The sequence below is a fragment of the Psammomys obesus genome, unplaced genomic scaffold, assembly GCF_907164565.1.
Source record: "Psammomys obesus unplaced genomic scaffold, mPsaObe1.curated_primary_1811, whole genome shotgun sequence".
NCBI lineage: Eukaryota > Metazoa > Chordata > Mammalia > Rodentia > Muridae > Psammomys > Psammomys obesus.
In genome coordinates this window covers 18916-33669 of record NW_026592090.1, presented here as the reverse complement: position 1 = coordinate 33669, position 14754 = coordinate 18916, and the positions used below count along the sequence as shown (strand labels likewise).

At 37.9% G+C, this 14754-nt stretch overlaps 1 protein-coding gene across 1 annotated transcript in view; it reads right to left on the bottom strand.

Moving 5' to 3' along the window:
• Positions 1-527: 527 nt before the first annotated feature.
• Fndc3a (fibronectin type III domain containing 3A) overlaps positions 528-14754 on the bottom strand; it is a gene marked incomplete at both ends in the record, with an annotated part of 31226 nt that continues 16999 nt past the window's right edge. The window contains 12 exons of the mRNA XM_055612499.1: positions 528-655; positions 1450-1616; positions 4316-4528; positions 4651-4934; positions 5036-5185; positions 5866-5979; positions 7336-7511; positions 7602-7707; positions 9792-9910; positions 10872-10940; positions 11959-12097; positions 13589-13675. Coding sequence (XP_055468474.1) covers positions 528-655; positions 1450-1616; positions 4316-4528; positions 4651-4934; positions 5036-5185; positions 5866-5979; positions 7336-7511; positions 7602-7707; positions 9792-9910; positions 10872-10940; positions 11959-12097; positions 13589-13675 — 1752 coding nt within the window. The remainder of the gene's footprint in view (positions 656-1449; positions 1617-4315; positions 4529-4650; positions 4935-5035; positions 5186-5865; positions 5980-7335; positions 7512-7601; positions 7708-9791; positions 9911-10871; positions 10941-11958; positions 12098-13588; positions 13676-14754) is intronic.

Genomic DNA, 14754 nt, shown 5'->3' with positions numbered 1-14754 from the left:
CTTAGTAACCACTGGGAAGAAACGACCTGACTTCTTCAAGTTTGTCTTGGGGAGCCCTTTGCCTCATACTGCCCTCTTGACTGCTGGTCAAATTTAACAAGCACTCTGCTGCCTTGGGACCTCTTCTTGGTTACAGTGTTCTCACAGCACTTCCTTAAGGAAACTACAGCATTGCCTAGTTCTCTGACTCAGCTCTCTCTTTTCTGCAGTGCACTTCCATGTATCTGACATAAGTGTATACTGAGCTGTGCCTTTCCACTCCTCTCTGACTTCCGTCAAGGTAGGTGCTTTTCACTGCGGTGTCCTGACTGCTGACAAAGAGTTCAATGAATACGTGCTGAATGAATGGATAATCTATCCAAGGGGAGTGCATTCACAAAATATTTTTAATTCCAAAATAGCTGGAATGTAATATTCACTGAACAAATGTTTTAGTTAGAAAGGAAATAAAGCCAAATCTTTTACTGAAAATAAATAAAAATGAAGGATAAAAATATGTACATATAAAACAGTATCTTGACACATACCTGTTTGAATTCTGAATCTTTTCCCACCATAACTTGAAGATTATAAATAACTGGGTCACCTTTCATAGGCTGTAAATATTCCCATGTAATTTCACAAATGTGATCATTTATTTTCTCTATTTTGGGGGCTAGATAAAACAAACAAAATCAGTTCTTATTTAATTTGGCACTTTATATTTAGACACCTGTTTTAATCAAAATCAACAAATCTCTAAAAACAAGTTATAAATGTAAATAGTGAACTTCTGCAACAGGATATAAAGAAACTTTAGAAACAACAATCCTTATAAAGCTGAGATGCTAACTTGGATAAGGGAACAAGCGAACTGTGTAGGGAAAGTTGTCAACATCGGACAGGCGAGTTACAGTCGTGCCAGCTGTGGGTCTGCTTAATACACGACTCAGTGCCTGACACAGGACACTGTCCCCACAGTCTCTGCCACTAGTTCTCAGAGTGCAGTGGATTTTCATCTCATCGGCACAAAGTACAATCTCTGCCAGAGTAACTTAAAATAAGAGCTACTTTAGAATTAGGAATATGTGCACAGTGTGTATGTGCCTGAGTGCATGTTTGTGTGTGAAGCTAAATAAACTTTGTTTTTCTTAGGAGACCTCATTCCAAAATGAAACATTTAAATGACCAGGGCTTGGAATATTTACTCCTTAAATAACAACAAGTAGCAAATGACCTAATTAGAAACACAACTTACTTATTCTATTTAGTATTTCATGTCAGATCATTAAAAAGATCAATGACTTGTTTGAGTATTCCTGCAACAAACAAAACAGCTTTGATGAATGAGTGGACCCCTAAGCTGTGCTTGGTCTATGCTTTCATGTAACTGATGGAGACACTGGATGCTACATTTTAATCAAAATAAAGGCTTTATTAAATAAAATAACTTCCGGGGTTCTAAATTACCTTTCAAGGCAGCCGGGACAGATTTTGGAGTGGTGAAAATATACTCTTGGGAGAGAGGACCTTCCCCAGCTTCATTACAGGCTTGAATGCAGAACTTGTAGGATGTGGACTCACTGAGCCTTTGTACTTTGTACGTATGACAAGGTCCTCTGTACAGGGAGACAAACCTGTAACGGAAATAACCAACTATCATACAAAAATGTTTTAAAATCCATTACCACTGTATAATTGGGCATTTATTTAGAAACAACAAGTGGCTCCAAAACCTAACTCAGGAGTAATCGATAATTATGCTTTTCATCAGGTAATACGAATCACATATGTAGGTCTCCAGATCTGACTTATTGACAGAAAAATGTATCACGAATGTATCCAGTGTTCAACCATCCATCGTTTCTTCTTAGGCTTCCGGTACAGCTTTGGCTTTGCTTACTGCCTTTTATGTTTACAAAAGGCATCAGGACAACGTACAGCACTGCTTTTTATTATGAGTTACTTCTAACCAAGTCACAATTTACAACATGGACTTGAGCTACATGATAATCTGCACTTAAATTTCTCATTTTTATCTGAAAACAAAAGGGAATTCTTAATGCACCGGCATAATTTTAGCTAGCTTAGTGACCTTTCTTAGAGATTTAGATAGTGCTATGAGAGACTATATAATTTCAAATAAATTATCCACATGAACTACTACTATTAGGTAGATGTTTGTAATTTTACACTCTTTTCCCTAATATATTACTCATAAATTGAATGTTTCTCAATATTTTCAATGGGCAATTTTAAAAAGTTTTAGAAACTGAGGAATGAGCAATGACTGCTCAGACAATGCTAAATAGCCTGGAAACTGAATTCAGGTTACGAATAAAAAGCAGTGAATGACCTGAAATAAATATATTTGCAATAAGCAGTAACTAAATAAGCCCAGCCATATGAACCTCTGAAATACTTTTTCTTCAAATAAGAAAGTAAGGATGGTGGGTAACAACAGTTAAAAACAGCTGAAAATGACAAAATCTATATTCTGATGCCACCATACAACAAATGTGCGTATCTGTAAAAACGAAAAAGGAGCAAAATGGGGCTAGAGGGCTTGCTCAATAGTTAGAGCACTGGCTGCTCTTGTAAAGGATCCTAGTTCAGTTCCCAGCATGAACACAGTGCCTTATAAGCAAATGTAACTCCAGTTCCAGGGCATCCAATGCTATGTGCTGACCTCTGAGGGTACTAGACATGCATGTGCTGCATATACATACATGCAGGCAAAAATTAACATACCATGTAAATTAAAGTTTAAAAATATCTCTAAAAAACAAGGGCAAAGAAATCAAAGATATTATGTTGACTTAATTTATTAAGCTTATATATTAAATTTACAGAGCATCAAAAACTTAATTTTAATTTTCCTTAGCCATGTTCATATTCCAGAAATTCTTCAGATGCTAAATGACTGTAAATGAAAAATCTGTATTATATTTTATATTTAACAGAAGGTTAATCTTTTGTCCCGGCACTAATGAGAATGTTTTCGATTAAACCTTTTTGCATTATCTCAAAAGCAAATGCTATAAACTAGAGCAAAATTGAAATAATCAATTCACCTAGTACTAGTTATGAATGCTGAGAATAAATGGTTTCTTAAAACCTGTGACTTTAGTGTAGCACTAAGTTAGTATTTCTAGCAAGCCATATTTCATCTTGAGAGCAAATAATCCAACAACAGTAAACACCTCACTGCGCACAGTTCAAAATAAATTGGTTATACCACAAATCCATGGCAAAGAACATTTTGGAAAAAAGGATACATATATAATTCTGCCATAAATAAAGGCACAGACATTAAGAAACACACACTAAGTCCATGAATATTGTTCCTAAAAGTGATTAAAACCAATGTAAACCTTGGAAAAACTGTCACTGGTATTTTAAAAATTTGTAATTAAGTGAAAAGTACAGAAGTATAATTCAAAAGCTTAAAATATTAAACAAAAATATACAGATTCATATATAAAGATACATAAGATCTTAAAATACATGAATATTAGCAGCTATAGAAGGCACATGGCAATATTTATATGGAATACAGGGTGAATAAACTGTTCTGTGTTGGTGTTTAAATAATGTTAAGAGTACTTGGAATAACATACTATAATTGAAATACAGGGTTTCCCAGGGCTGTGGAAGTGTGGTGTGTAGTAAGTATGTGCAGAAAACATGAAAGGGGCACAAACAGGATGACGGCAGTGCAGCAGCGATGCTGGACTACAAATCACAGCGTCCAAGGGGGACGCATCAGTGAGGACGGGACTGAACTGCTGTTGATTTTGATTCAGTGTGCCCTTGTATCAGGAGTGTGAGTCATCACCGTGCTGTCGGAAGACCTCGGAAGCCTTGAGTAAATCACAATCACTTTCTGTCAATTGTGTCCAGCTGGAAATCAATACTACAGAATTACCTCACAGCCAAGGTTCACAGGGCAGAATTCAGGAGTAGCCTACTTAACCTCCCTGAGCACCACTGGGATTACAAGAGGAAAGCCAAAGGGAGCCTTCTGAGATTCAGTAAGCATACACTTATAAAGACTTGATAGTTCTCACAAGTAATTTTACTGAATTTTAATTGTGTGTGTGCATGGAGCACGTGTGGAGGTTAAACAGCTTGCAGGAGTAGGTTCTCTTCTTGCAGCATGAGGCTCTCGGGGACTAAACTCAGGTTGTGAGACTCGGCAGTCTTTACCCACTGAGCCACCTAGTTGGCCCCTTGGGACAGTCTTTACTCTGCTCTGACAAACTATTTACACTATAAACATTTACATACATTAACCCCCAAAATTACTTGTGAAAAAGGAAGTAAGAGAACCTACCTTCCATTCTTATCCTCCATCTGAAGGTGGTACTGAATAGCATCTGTTGATAATATCTTTGGAGTTCCATCTCCCCATTTAAGCTTAAGGTTCTGGTGGCTAAAGGCAACACATTCCAGCCGAGGTGGATCAGGTGGGAAGGGCTTCGTTTTTAATTTAATCGTATGGCTGAAAGGACCAGCTCCCAGGCTATTCAAGGCTTGAATTCGTATTCTAAAAGACAAATCAAAAAAAAAAAAAAAAAAAAAAAAAAGTTTTACTTTTTGGTTTTTTTTTTACTTTTTTTTTTTTTTTTTTGGGTTTAGGCAAAAATATTAACAGATTTTATAGTGTACCTGTATGTTGTGTCAGGTTGCAAATTGTCTATGATATAGCTTGTCATCTTCCCCACTGTCAAGGGCTGCTTATCTCCCAGGTCTATGCTGTAGGCAAGGATTTCTGAACCATGGTCATAAGGCTCTTCCCAGCTAATTGCAAGGCAGGTAGAAGGTGAGTAATGGGGATTTTCTATATCATCATCACTTATTTCTTGAAGACAGGTCACAATGGCAGGAACTGATGGTGGAGTCACACAGGCTACAACTTCACTAAAAGGACCTGCACCCACAACACTCATAGCCTACAAACAAATAAAGTGAAGTTAACAAAGACTTGGTTGTGACAGTGACCTCTCCACACCAGAGCCTGAACAGTACGTGTGCTAAGGCACTGATCACCTACCTGAACTCTGCAATAATACGTAGTAGCTGGTAAGAGTCCTTTTAATTCACAACTGAGGCTGGGCCCACAGTAACACAGCTGCATACTTCCCTCAACTCCTCCCCACTCCAGCCGGTACTCAGTGACATCAGTTCCATTACTCAAAGGAATCTTTAAGAAAAGGATACAGTTTTCTTAGGCTTGATATTAACTAAACAGTGTAGAAGCAAAATATTCTTTCTTCTAACATATTAAAAATGAAATTGAAAAAAAAGAAAAAAATGAAATTACTTTTGAATTTATTTGAAACATCTAAACACAACCAACAATGTACTTCTTTACATTTTTATTCATTAAAACTATATGAATAGCCAAAAATATAACTGCTCATACCTGAAAGAAAAATAAGCCTAAGAGTCAGAGTATCCTAGCTAAAGAAACTTCAAAATAATCTGAAGACAGAATGTTAACTTACATATATATTTAATCATTAAACTTCAAAGGAAACTGAAAATACTAATTTACAATATACAATAAGTACACTGATGATAATAAATTTGAGCAAAAATTCACTGTGAGTGTTTCTTCAAAGTTCACCAGTGGCTAAAATATCTCAGTAAAGAAAGCAAGCCTCTGATAAAACACAAAATAACATGAACTAGAATCTAACTATTTAGAAGGCAAATATAACTTACTCAAACATTTAACTCACTTTTACCAGGTGAATGTATCTAGGACTCACTTTTCACAGTGTAACTGAAGTAGCAATAAGAAAAGCTCACCTTTTTTCTTTTACATGCACTACTTCAATCTCTTAGGAAAAGTATAAAAGTTGGTGGAAATCACAATACCTCCCAACTGACTTGTGCACAAGTTGCAGATCTGCATGTCACTTGCGGGGGCCTGCACTGGTTTGGGGGACCAGGGGCTGTAGTGATATCATATTTTTCTGAAAATGGTCCAAACTAGAAAAACAAGCAGAACACATATTTTTTTCTTTTTCATCCTTAAATGTTCACTGCACAAAAATCCTGTATTTAAAGACTCACCAGCCATTAAGTCCTTCAAAATTAATTTGGTCATAATTCTAGAGGCAATCAGAGTAAAAGATTTAACAACGATGGAAGTAGACTCAGCACTTTTAAGTTTTGTTTTTATATACTTTCTCTTCCCCACTCCATTATCCTCTTCATGAACTGCTCTTTGTAAAAAAGAGCAGGGCACGAGTAAGTTTGGTAGGTGGAATAAGAAATTATGTGAGGAGTGAAGATGGGTAGAAAATAAAGGCATGGACAATGACAGGCATCAACTTTATCTTAAAATCTGGAGCATTAAGAGTCAAAAATGGGTATTTAGTGGAAACGGAACTGAAGTCATTTTGAAAAACTAACAAAAACCAGTAACTAAAAAAGAAGACAGTATTGCATATGCTCCCAGTGAGCCATAGCCTCGTGAGGTTGCTAAGAGCACACACACAGGATGGCTTAAATAAGGCCTGCCTGCAGGCTACATATTTTTATTCACAGCATTGAAACATGCTCACAGATTAAAATATAGCTTAGCTGGAGATAGATAGGATAGGAAACAAAGCACAACTCACTGAAATCTTCAAAAAAGTAAGAGATAAAGAGATCTGTCAGTTTAATTTCTGAAAAAATCAATTATAGAATAGTTAGAGAATATGCCACACACCTAAGCAACTGCTCTGTCTCAGTAAAGTCTGCCTTAGCAGAGGTGAGGGCATCAGCAGCTATGTGGAAGCGCTCTCTTCAAGCCCCAGTGTCACTAGCTGCAAAGTGGAGTTATCACCTTTTTGTTCATTTTATGTAACTGTCTACATATACACAACAGTTTTTAAATAACTCATGTAAGCCAGAAATGCTTAAATATCAGCATCTGCCCATGAGGCAAAGCATTAATAACATCTGGTCTACAATGGGGAGTAAATGCTGCATAAAATCAGACCATGCACACAGGCACTCCCTAAAGGAAACCACAACTTTTTTCAAGTGCCACGACCTCTAACTGAGGCCTCAAAGACAGCAAGGCAAGTTATAGGGCACACTCTTCCTTCCTTTTTCTTTTTTTGTTTTTTTTTAGACAGGGTTCCTCTATGTAGCCTTAGCTATCTTGTACTTGCTTTGCAGACCAGGCTAGCCTCGAACTCACAGAGATCCACCTGCCTCTGCCTTCCGAGTGCTGTGATTTCAGGTGTGCACCACTGTTCCCGGCTCACTATTTCTTATTTATCAGTAGCTTATTAAAACAAAATGGTGCGATGACACATGCTCCAGTGATGGTTCAGCCAGCGGTTCCCTCACCCCCATTTTGTTTGCTGCACGGAGTCTGAAGCTGTACGTCTTTCCAGGAAGAAGGGTGCTCACTGTACACTCCACTTCAGAGCCTTGGTAAACATCTCTGGGCTCATCTTTATCTGCAGGACTCATTTCCACTGCATAGCAGGAAATGGGTGACCCACCGTCAACCAGTGGAGGTCCTAAGGAAGGGCGGACAGATTAAGATGTTTTAGCTGGAAGAATACTTTGGTTCTAACTTAATTATAATTCAGTACCAAAATGGAAATTACCCCATCGTAACTGTACTTCTCTTGCTTTGGGTCTACCCTGCAACCTGGGAGGGAGGCATGGGCCAGGAGGCACAGCTGGAGTCTGCACCAGCAAAGACTCAGAGACCTGCCAAGGCAGAAGCAAAGTTAAACAAAGGCCCCAAACAACTGGATTGTTTTCATAAAAGACATTAGTACAACATAAGGCTGTACCAATGGTATGAAACTGTGCTTTACTAAAAGAGGTTCTGAATAGAAATCAGACCTTATTAAATCGTTACATTTTTATAGACAAAAGACACATACTATACTATTTTAAAAACAAGCTGGAAAAGAACAAGCCCTTTCTATATTAGGAAACAAAACGAAATATCTAAAATGATAGGCAACTAAGAAAATGCTGTCCAAAGGGATCCAGAAACCTCTTAGGTTGTTTAGACACTATACATAATATCTACCCTATTGTTTTTGGAGGTTAAAACATATAGTGTTTTGTTTTGTTTTTTAAATGTCTTTAAAACTAAATTATTTTATTACTCTAAAAACAATTCTACAACCAGTAAGTTTCTTTAGTATACAGCACCATTCTATTTCCTATTGCTTTGACTCCTACTTTACTTTCTTATGGGACAGCGCTTGAACCAGGGCCTCACAAATGCCAGGCAAGTATCTTACCACAGAAAGCTACAAGCCCCAGCCTTGATTTTACTTGAAAGATTAACTGCCCTATTACTACGCTGTATGTTAAGGTTCACACTAAATATTTAATTCTTTTAAAACACAAAGCATTTGTTCAAAACTTTTTCAAACAAGCAGTCTATGCACGACTGTTTCAATGTCGCATTAGAAAAATATTTGTTGTTCTTAAGTGCAGGGAGATTTTCTTTTTTTCTAGGTGGTTCTGAGAACTGAGGAAGTTCTCCACAGAAGAAAAGTGTTCTAGTACCAAGTTATGGTTTTACTCCCAGGTAGCTTTCTCAATGAATAAAATGGAACACTGTACCATAAGCCTGCTGACCAGGACTCAAACTGTTTCACAATACTTGCACTTCTGATAGGAAGTTTAAAAGCCATTTTTTTGCAAGAGTATTTTTAGTATGTAAAACTCCATTTGAAAAATATTATTATGAATGTTCTGATAAGTGATTCTTGGTTAAATTCATTAAAAAAATATTGCAGGCGACTGGAGCATATTTCCTGTGCAGGAGTGGAGAACAGGAAGGTGCAAGTGAGCTGAGGAGCACTGCATGTTACCAAAGCTGTGGGTAGGGGAATCTGCCTCATCTTGGTACACTTAGCTTAGCTACTGGGGTTGCTTGCGGCATGTGCCTGTGCCAGGGCACCTGGCATACTTTAGGATGCTCCCCCCAAGCCCTGTGAGAAACAAGAGACAGGAACTGAAGCAAGCATCTTGATAGGGAGTGGGGAGCACAAAATGAGTCTGTGGTCTGAAATGATTTAAAGATGGGGAAAGGAACAGTCTCTGGTCAGTGCTCTCCTGCTACTGTTTGTCCTCAAGCGTACTCAAAGAAGAAACCTTCAAGTGCTCAAAGAGTGGGATGAAGACACTCTCCTGGAATTACTAACCCACACAAAATGCTGGGGTTCCATAGGCTTAACTGAAGATGATGCATGTACTCAGATTTAACCAGAGGCTCTAGAACTGTCCTCAGAATTGGGATAGGATCAGTATAACTGATGACATTACTGGTCACTGAGATCTGAGTCCCTTTTGTTTTTGTTTTTTTTGAGATAGGGTTTCTCCAGGTAGCACTAGCTGTCCCGGAACTTGCTCTGTAGACCAGGCTGGCCTTGAACTCAAGAATTCACCTGCCTCCTGAGTGCTGGGATTAAATGTCCAGCTACTAAATTTCTTAACACTCATAAAATAATGGCTAGCCTTTCTGAAATACTCAAATATTATATATGTGTTCAAACAGGTTATGGTTTTGACACAATTTACAGAGCAGCAAGACATATCTATTTCAATTCTGCTAAACTTAGGTATCAACCTATACTATGAGCAAAATATAAATATTATGAGCAAAATATCCTGTTAAAATATTCTGGTAATAGTTAACTTTAGCCACTCTGATTACACAAATCACTTTTCCACATTTGTACAAAATTTCAACAAAGAGGGCAGGAAATGCTGACCCAATCCCATTTGGTCCAAATTAAAAAACAAACAAATCTACACAAGAGCATTACCGCACTCTGCCCTCCATCACTAATGCAGTAAACCCGCAAGCGGTAGTGGCAGCCTGGATTCAGCCGGTCACAGAGATGCTCCCTGGTCGCGCCACTGTAGATCATGTCCCACTTGTTTCCTGAAAGTACAGAATGGTGCACAATCAGCCAAGGGGTAATGTTTAACACTCTGGTATCATGGACAGGGCAGGTATTCTAGGGTTCAATAAGTAAGTGCTGATATAATTTGTGAGAAACAATTTAAGCCTGGCTTGAGTTTCCTGGAAGTGATTTAATTTTCTTTACGTATGTAGTCTCTTAGACAAATCTGCATGGCTCTGTTGCATTGAAGTATCTCTGTACAACCTTTGGCTTAAATTGGTAATTTGCTTTTAATTAAGTATATTCAATGTGTTTACTGGTCCAGTAATAATATTAAAACAAAGAGTATAAAGAATTAGTATTATAACACATTTCATCATAATTAAAAGACCTTTCTTTGGGCTGGAGAGATGGCTCAGAGGTTAAGGGCACTGGCTGCTCTTCCAGAGGTCCCGAGTTCAATTCCCAGCAACCACATTGTGGCTCACAACCATCTATAATGAGATTTAGTGCCCTCTTCTGGTGTGCAGGTGTCCATGCAGACAGAACATTGTATACATAATAAATCTGGCCATTTTATGAAAATCAAAACTGATGAACAGGTAACTTAAGCATAAAGTTAAATGTCATAAAATCTTAACTGGAACTAACTTTTAGTGACTAATTTTCCTCTAGTACATGTGGGTATAAACTACTCTTTAGTAAAAACATTAAATATATAGTATCCAAGGAATTGGTCTGGACATAATAGGATTGCAAACAGGTAAGAAAAAAAATGTATAATAATAGAGGGTGACATTTGACCCACTGTATTTCCAGAGGTCACAACCTGAAGTGCATCACAACAGGCACAATCTTAGCTGCTACAAACACCCCCACCCCCACCAAATCAAGGACAATCCACAGGGCAGCAAAAACGGTTTTAACAGCAAACAATTCAATGCCGGAAGAGAGGTTCATTACCACAACAGATCCATCCCCTTCACCAGCTATGCTCACCGTTAGAACCTTCGGCCATCTCCACTACATACTTATTGATGGGCGCACCTCCATTGTCTTTTGGTGGGTCTGTTACAAACAAAAGTGGCATTACAAAAACCTCAGCAAACGGAATGCCAAGGCAGGACTGTTAAAGGGTAACAGGGCACCTACCACTATTTACCCATCTTTTGTCACCACTTTTCAATTAATATACCCTATCTTCTCACATTTATAAAGTGGACTCTACAATAATATTATTATCTACACAACATTCCATTCACTTTAAATTCTAAGCGAGTTTGAAATTTAGAGTTGTAATATGTTAATTTTTCAACCATGTCTCCAGGGCATGACTGAGTTTGCACATTCTCTGCTGTCCCCCCGAACTTGTGGATAAGCAGATGTACAGCAAATGTTTAAAAGAGTAACTTTTTATTTTTTAGCTTCATGTCTTGAGAGCTAAAATGACTGATGCTGATGGCTTCAAGTTCAGCAATGTTTCCTTTCACACAAAGCTGACCCTGTCCGCCCCCTTACAGTGGCTCTCTAGTTCTTGTAACATCAAACCTGCTAGCCTCTGTGGCCACACAGCTCTCTACACATGATCCTCAATGGAAGACACATTTCTTATCAGACTGTCCTGAGTTAATTTACCCAAGAACCACAATGTTACTGAAAACTGGTACTAACAGCCTACCTTAACAGGGAATCACACTGCATCATCATACTAATGGGGTGGATTAAGATCACTGAACTTGGGCTTTTCATGAGAAAACACTGTCACTAACAGTATCACTTCTGAACAATTCCTGTGGGTCTGGCCTTTCACCCCATAGGAGGCTGCTACAACACCTACCAATCCCTAAAGAGCCACAGTTTGAGCACGGCTGGATAACAATCTTTTATCCTCCTGGACACCTACATTCCATAAACAGAAACTTGAATTTTGAACTAGTTGCTTATGGGTTTTCTTTTCCTCTTTTAGGGATGAATGTGGCAAATTTCTAGCAAAAGGTACTGTGATACTTTTGTAAGGGTGGTCTTAAAGAAAAATTCATATTTAAATTATTTTGCCCCAACACAAAATAAAGCACGGACATCTTACCCCAAGTAATCTTAAAGCCATGTGAGTGTATCTTCCCTTTCACGGAAGGCTTCTGAGGCACTCCGGGTTTATCCGGGCAGGTACTGAATTCCACTACTTCACTCGGATTGCTTTTACCTTCTGAGTTATAAGCAATGACCTGTGATGAGACCACAAAGACTTAATGTTTGCTACCTAACAATACAGCGAACCAAGCGGGGAGCAAAGTACAAGCCTGGTGAAATGACGAAACACTGAGACCACCTCTCTGCAGAAGTATTGCCTGTCTTCCTGAGAAGGCCCCTGATTGCATGGGGACACTAAGCAGAAGACATGGGGACAGACACTACATACTCATTAAAGGAAAACCCACCAAGAGGCTAATATAATTCTAACCACTATGTACACCAAACCCAAGGGCCTCCAATTTCATAAAAGAAACCCTACTATGTATAACATCACACAGTGATCCTAAGACAGTTTAGAGTGGCTTCATAACCCACTCCTGTCAACAGACAGGTCATCCAGATAAAAATCAAACAGAAGTGTGGAGTTAAATAGTACCATAAATTAAACGGACCTAACAAATACTGCACAACATACTACCCAAACACAGAAGAATATAGTTTCTTCTCAGCAGCCCAAATGGAACCTTCTTCAAAGCTGGCCACAAGCTTCAACAGATAAAAGAACACCGAAATAACATCCTGAATCTTGACTGACCACCATGGATTAAAGCTGAATATCAATAATAGAAAAAAACAGTAGAAAGCATACAAACTCATAAAAGCTAAATAACTCACTACTGAATAGTGAAAACATTTATAATATCCTCTACCATTTATCTGAAATAATTTGATTAAATGAGCTCTGGTAGGAAAATATAAATGTTTAATTTGCCAACTAATAAGCATCCTGTCATAATTTGATGTTTATTTCTATTAATTGTGATTATTAAATAATTCAAGCACTGATCAAGAGCCAAAATATATCCTAGAGCGATGCCATCAGAGGAAAAAATAAACTCCAGAAGTTTCCATAGATGAATTTTCAGTCTGTCACTCCCTCAAGCAAGTGACACAAAGAAGAATTATACAAGTAAAACAGTACATAGCATTATTAATCACAGCAAGAACAGATTGAGGCAAGAATCACCAAGAGGCATTAAAACAGGTGTAAAACCCTGGTAAGGAATACAATGTTTACAAATGACACAGAACTCACAAAACGCTTATTAGTAGCAAAAGGGCAAAGAATAACTTTGCAATTAAGAAACTGGTAGATTATCACCTCCTTTGAGGAATTACCACTGATAGTACAGAAAGAATCTTTCTATTACATGATGCTAAAAATCTTATCAGGTATGTTTTCACATGTATATTTTAATATATGTAGTCAAATCACCCAGATGAGAGTTCCACAAAAAAAAAAAAAAGTTAAAACTGGTTTTGAATATAAATACATGAAGTTTGAGAAGTATTATATCACAGTAAAAAAGTAAAACAGAAAAACTCATTAGAAATGATAGAATTATTTTAGATTTAAAACCAAAGGAAAGATTTGGAGGGACTATACAATGGAAGTCTGTCCTTGGTTTTAACAAGAACAGTAAAAACAATAATACATTTCTTAATGGGCTTTCAAAATTTACCTTAAATTTATACTTTGTACTACGTCTCAGATTTTTCACTGTGTAAGCAAGATCTTCTCCATCGTATTTAGGCTTAAAACCATAACCATGGAAGGGAACACAGTTTTCATTAGCTACTTGTTTGCAGACATATGAGGAGTAATAGGTGTGTAAAGACCTGAGTTACTCTTCCCCTGTGACTGTGTGTAACTGTAATTCTCTCTCACCTTGATACTTCTATCTTGAGTGAGTGAACACAACAGATATGCTACAGAACCCTTTTTAGAAGAGTAACATTAATTAGTCTCAGTAAATTTAAGAGCCAAGTGAACGTCTTTGTTCTGAGGAAGTGCTGGAACCAATGGCAGCTTCACCATCAATGAAGCAATTTCTATAACCAAGTTTCCCAGCGATGTCACAAGAACTAAGCACACATAAGCATGCTTACTTTGCCCTGAATGCCTGGCTGTGTTTAATGAAGAAATAAATGGTTTACTGTACTGGGAGATAATGTACCACTTAGGTCCAATACTGCTATATTTACAGTCCCAGTGATAATATTTCACTGCTGTATTAGCTCCCATGTTGAAAATTATAAGTGGAGATATAATTGAAAATATAGTATGATTCACTACTTAAACATACAATATGAAAACCTACAGTATATTTACAAGACTATGCCACTATAAAACAAAGCTCTGTCTGTTTTCGGTTAGCAGGAAGCAGAGGCAGGTAACTAGACTTAGGAGGCACTACACAGTCTCCAAGGAGACTCTCAGCCTTCTGTGGTACGTCAGCAAGCAGTACTGACCATTAAGGGTGACACAGTACTTACTTTGGAATTGCTCTGTGCATAAGGCTGAAGGCTGTGCTAACATTCCCCCTGTATTTTTCCCTAAGTCAATCTATGTTTGACTCTCTGGCCAGGCATGAAAAGTGACCTGCCTGTTAGGTAAATGCTCCACCACCAAGGTACACATCCAGCTCTGAAATGCAAAGTGTAGTCTATGTGTTTTCCAGGTGTAGACTTCAGAATTCACAACCCTGCGAGCCTCTTACATACGCCAAGAAAACAAAGAGACTTGAGGCCTCGCTCCCAATCTCACTTAGATAATAGCAAAGCAAGGCCTAATGGGATTTGGGAAAGGAGCCAGCTCCTATGGTAACATTTACTAGATTGAAATAAC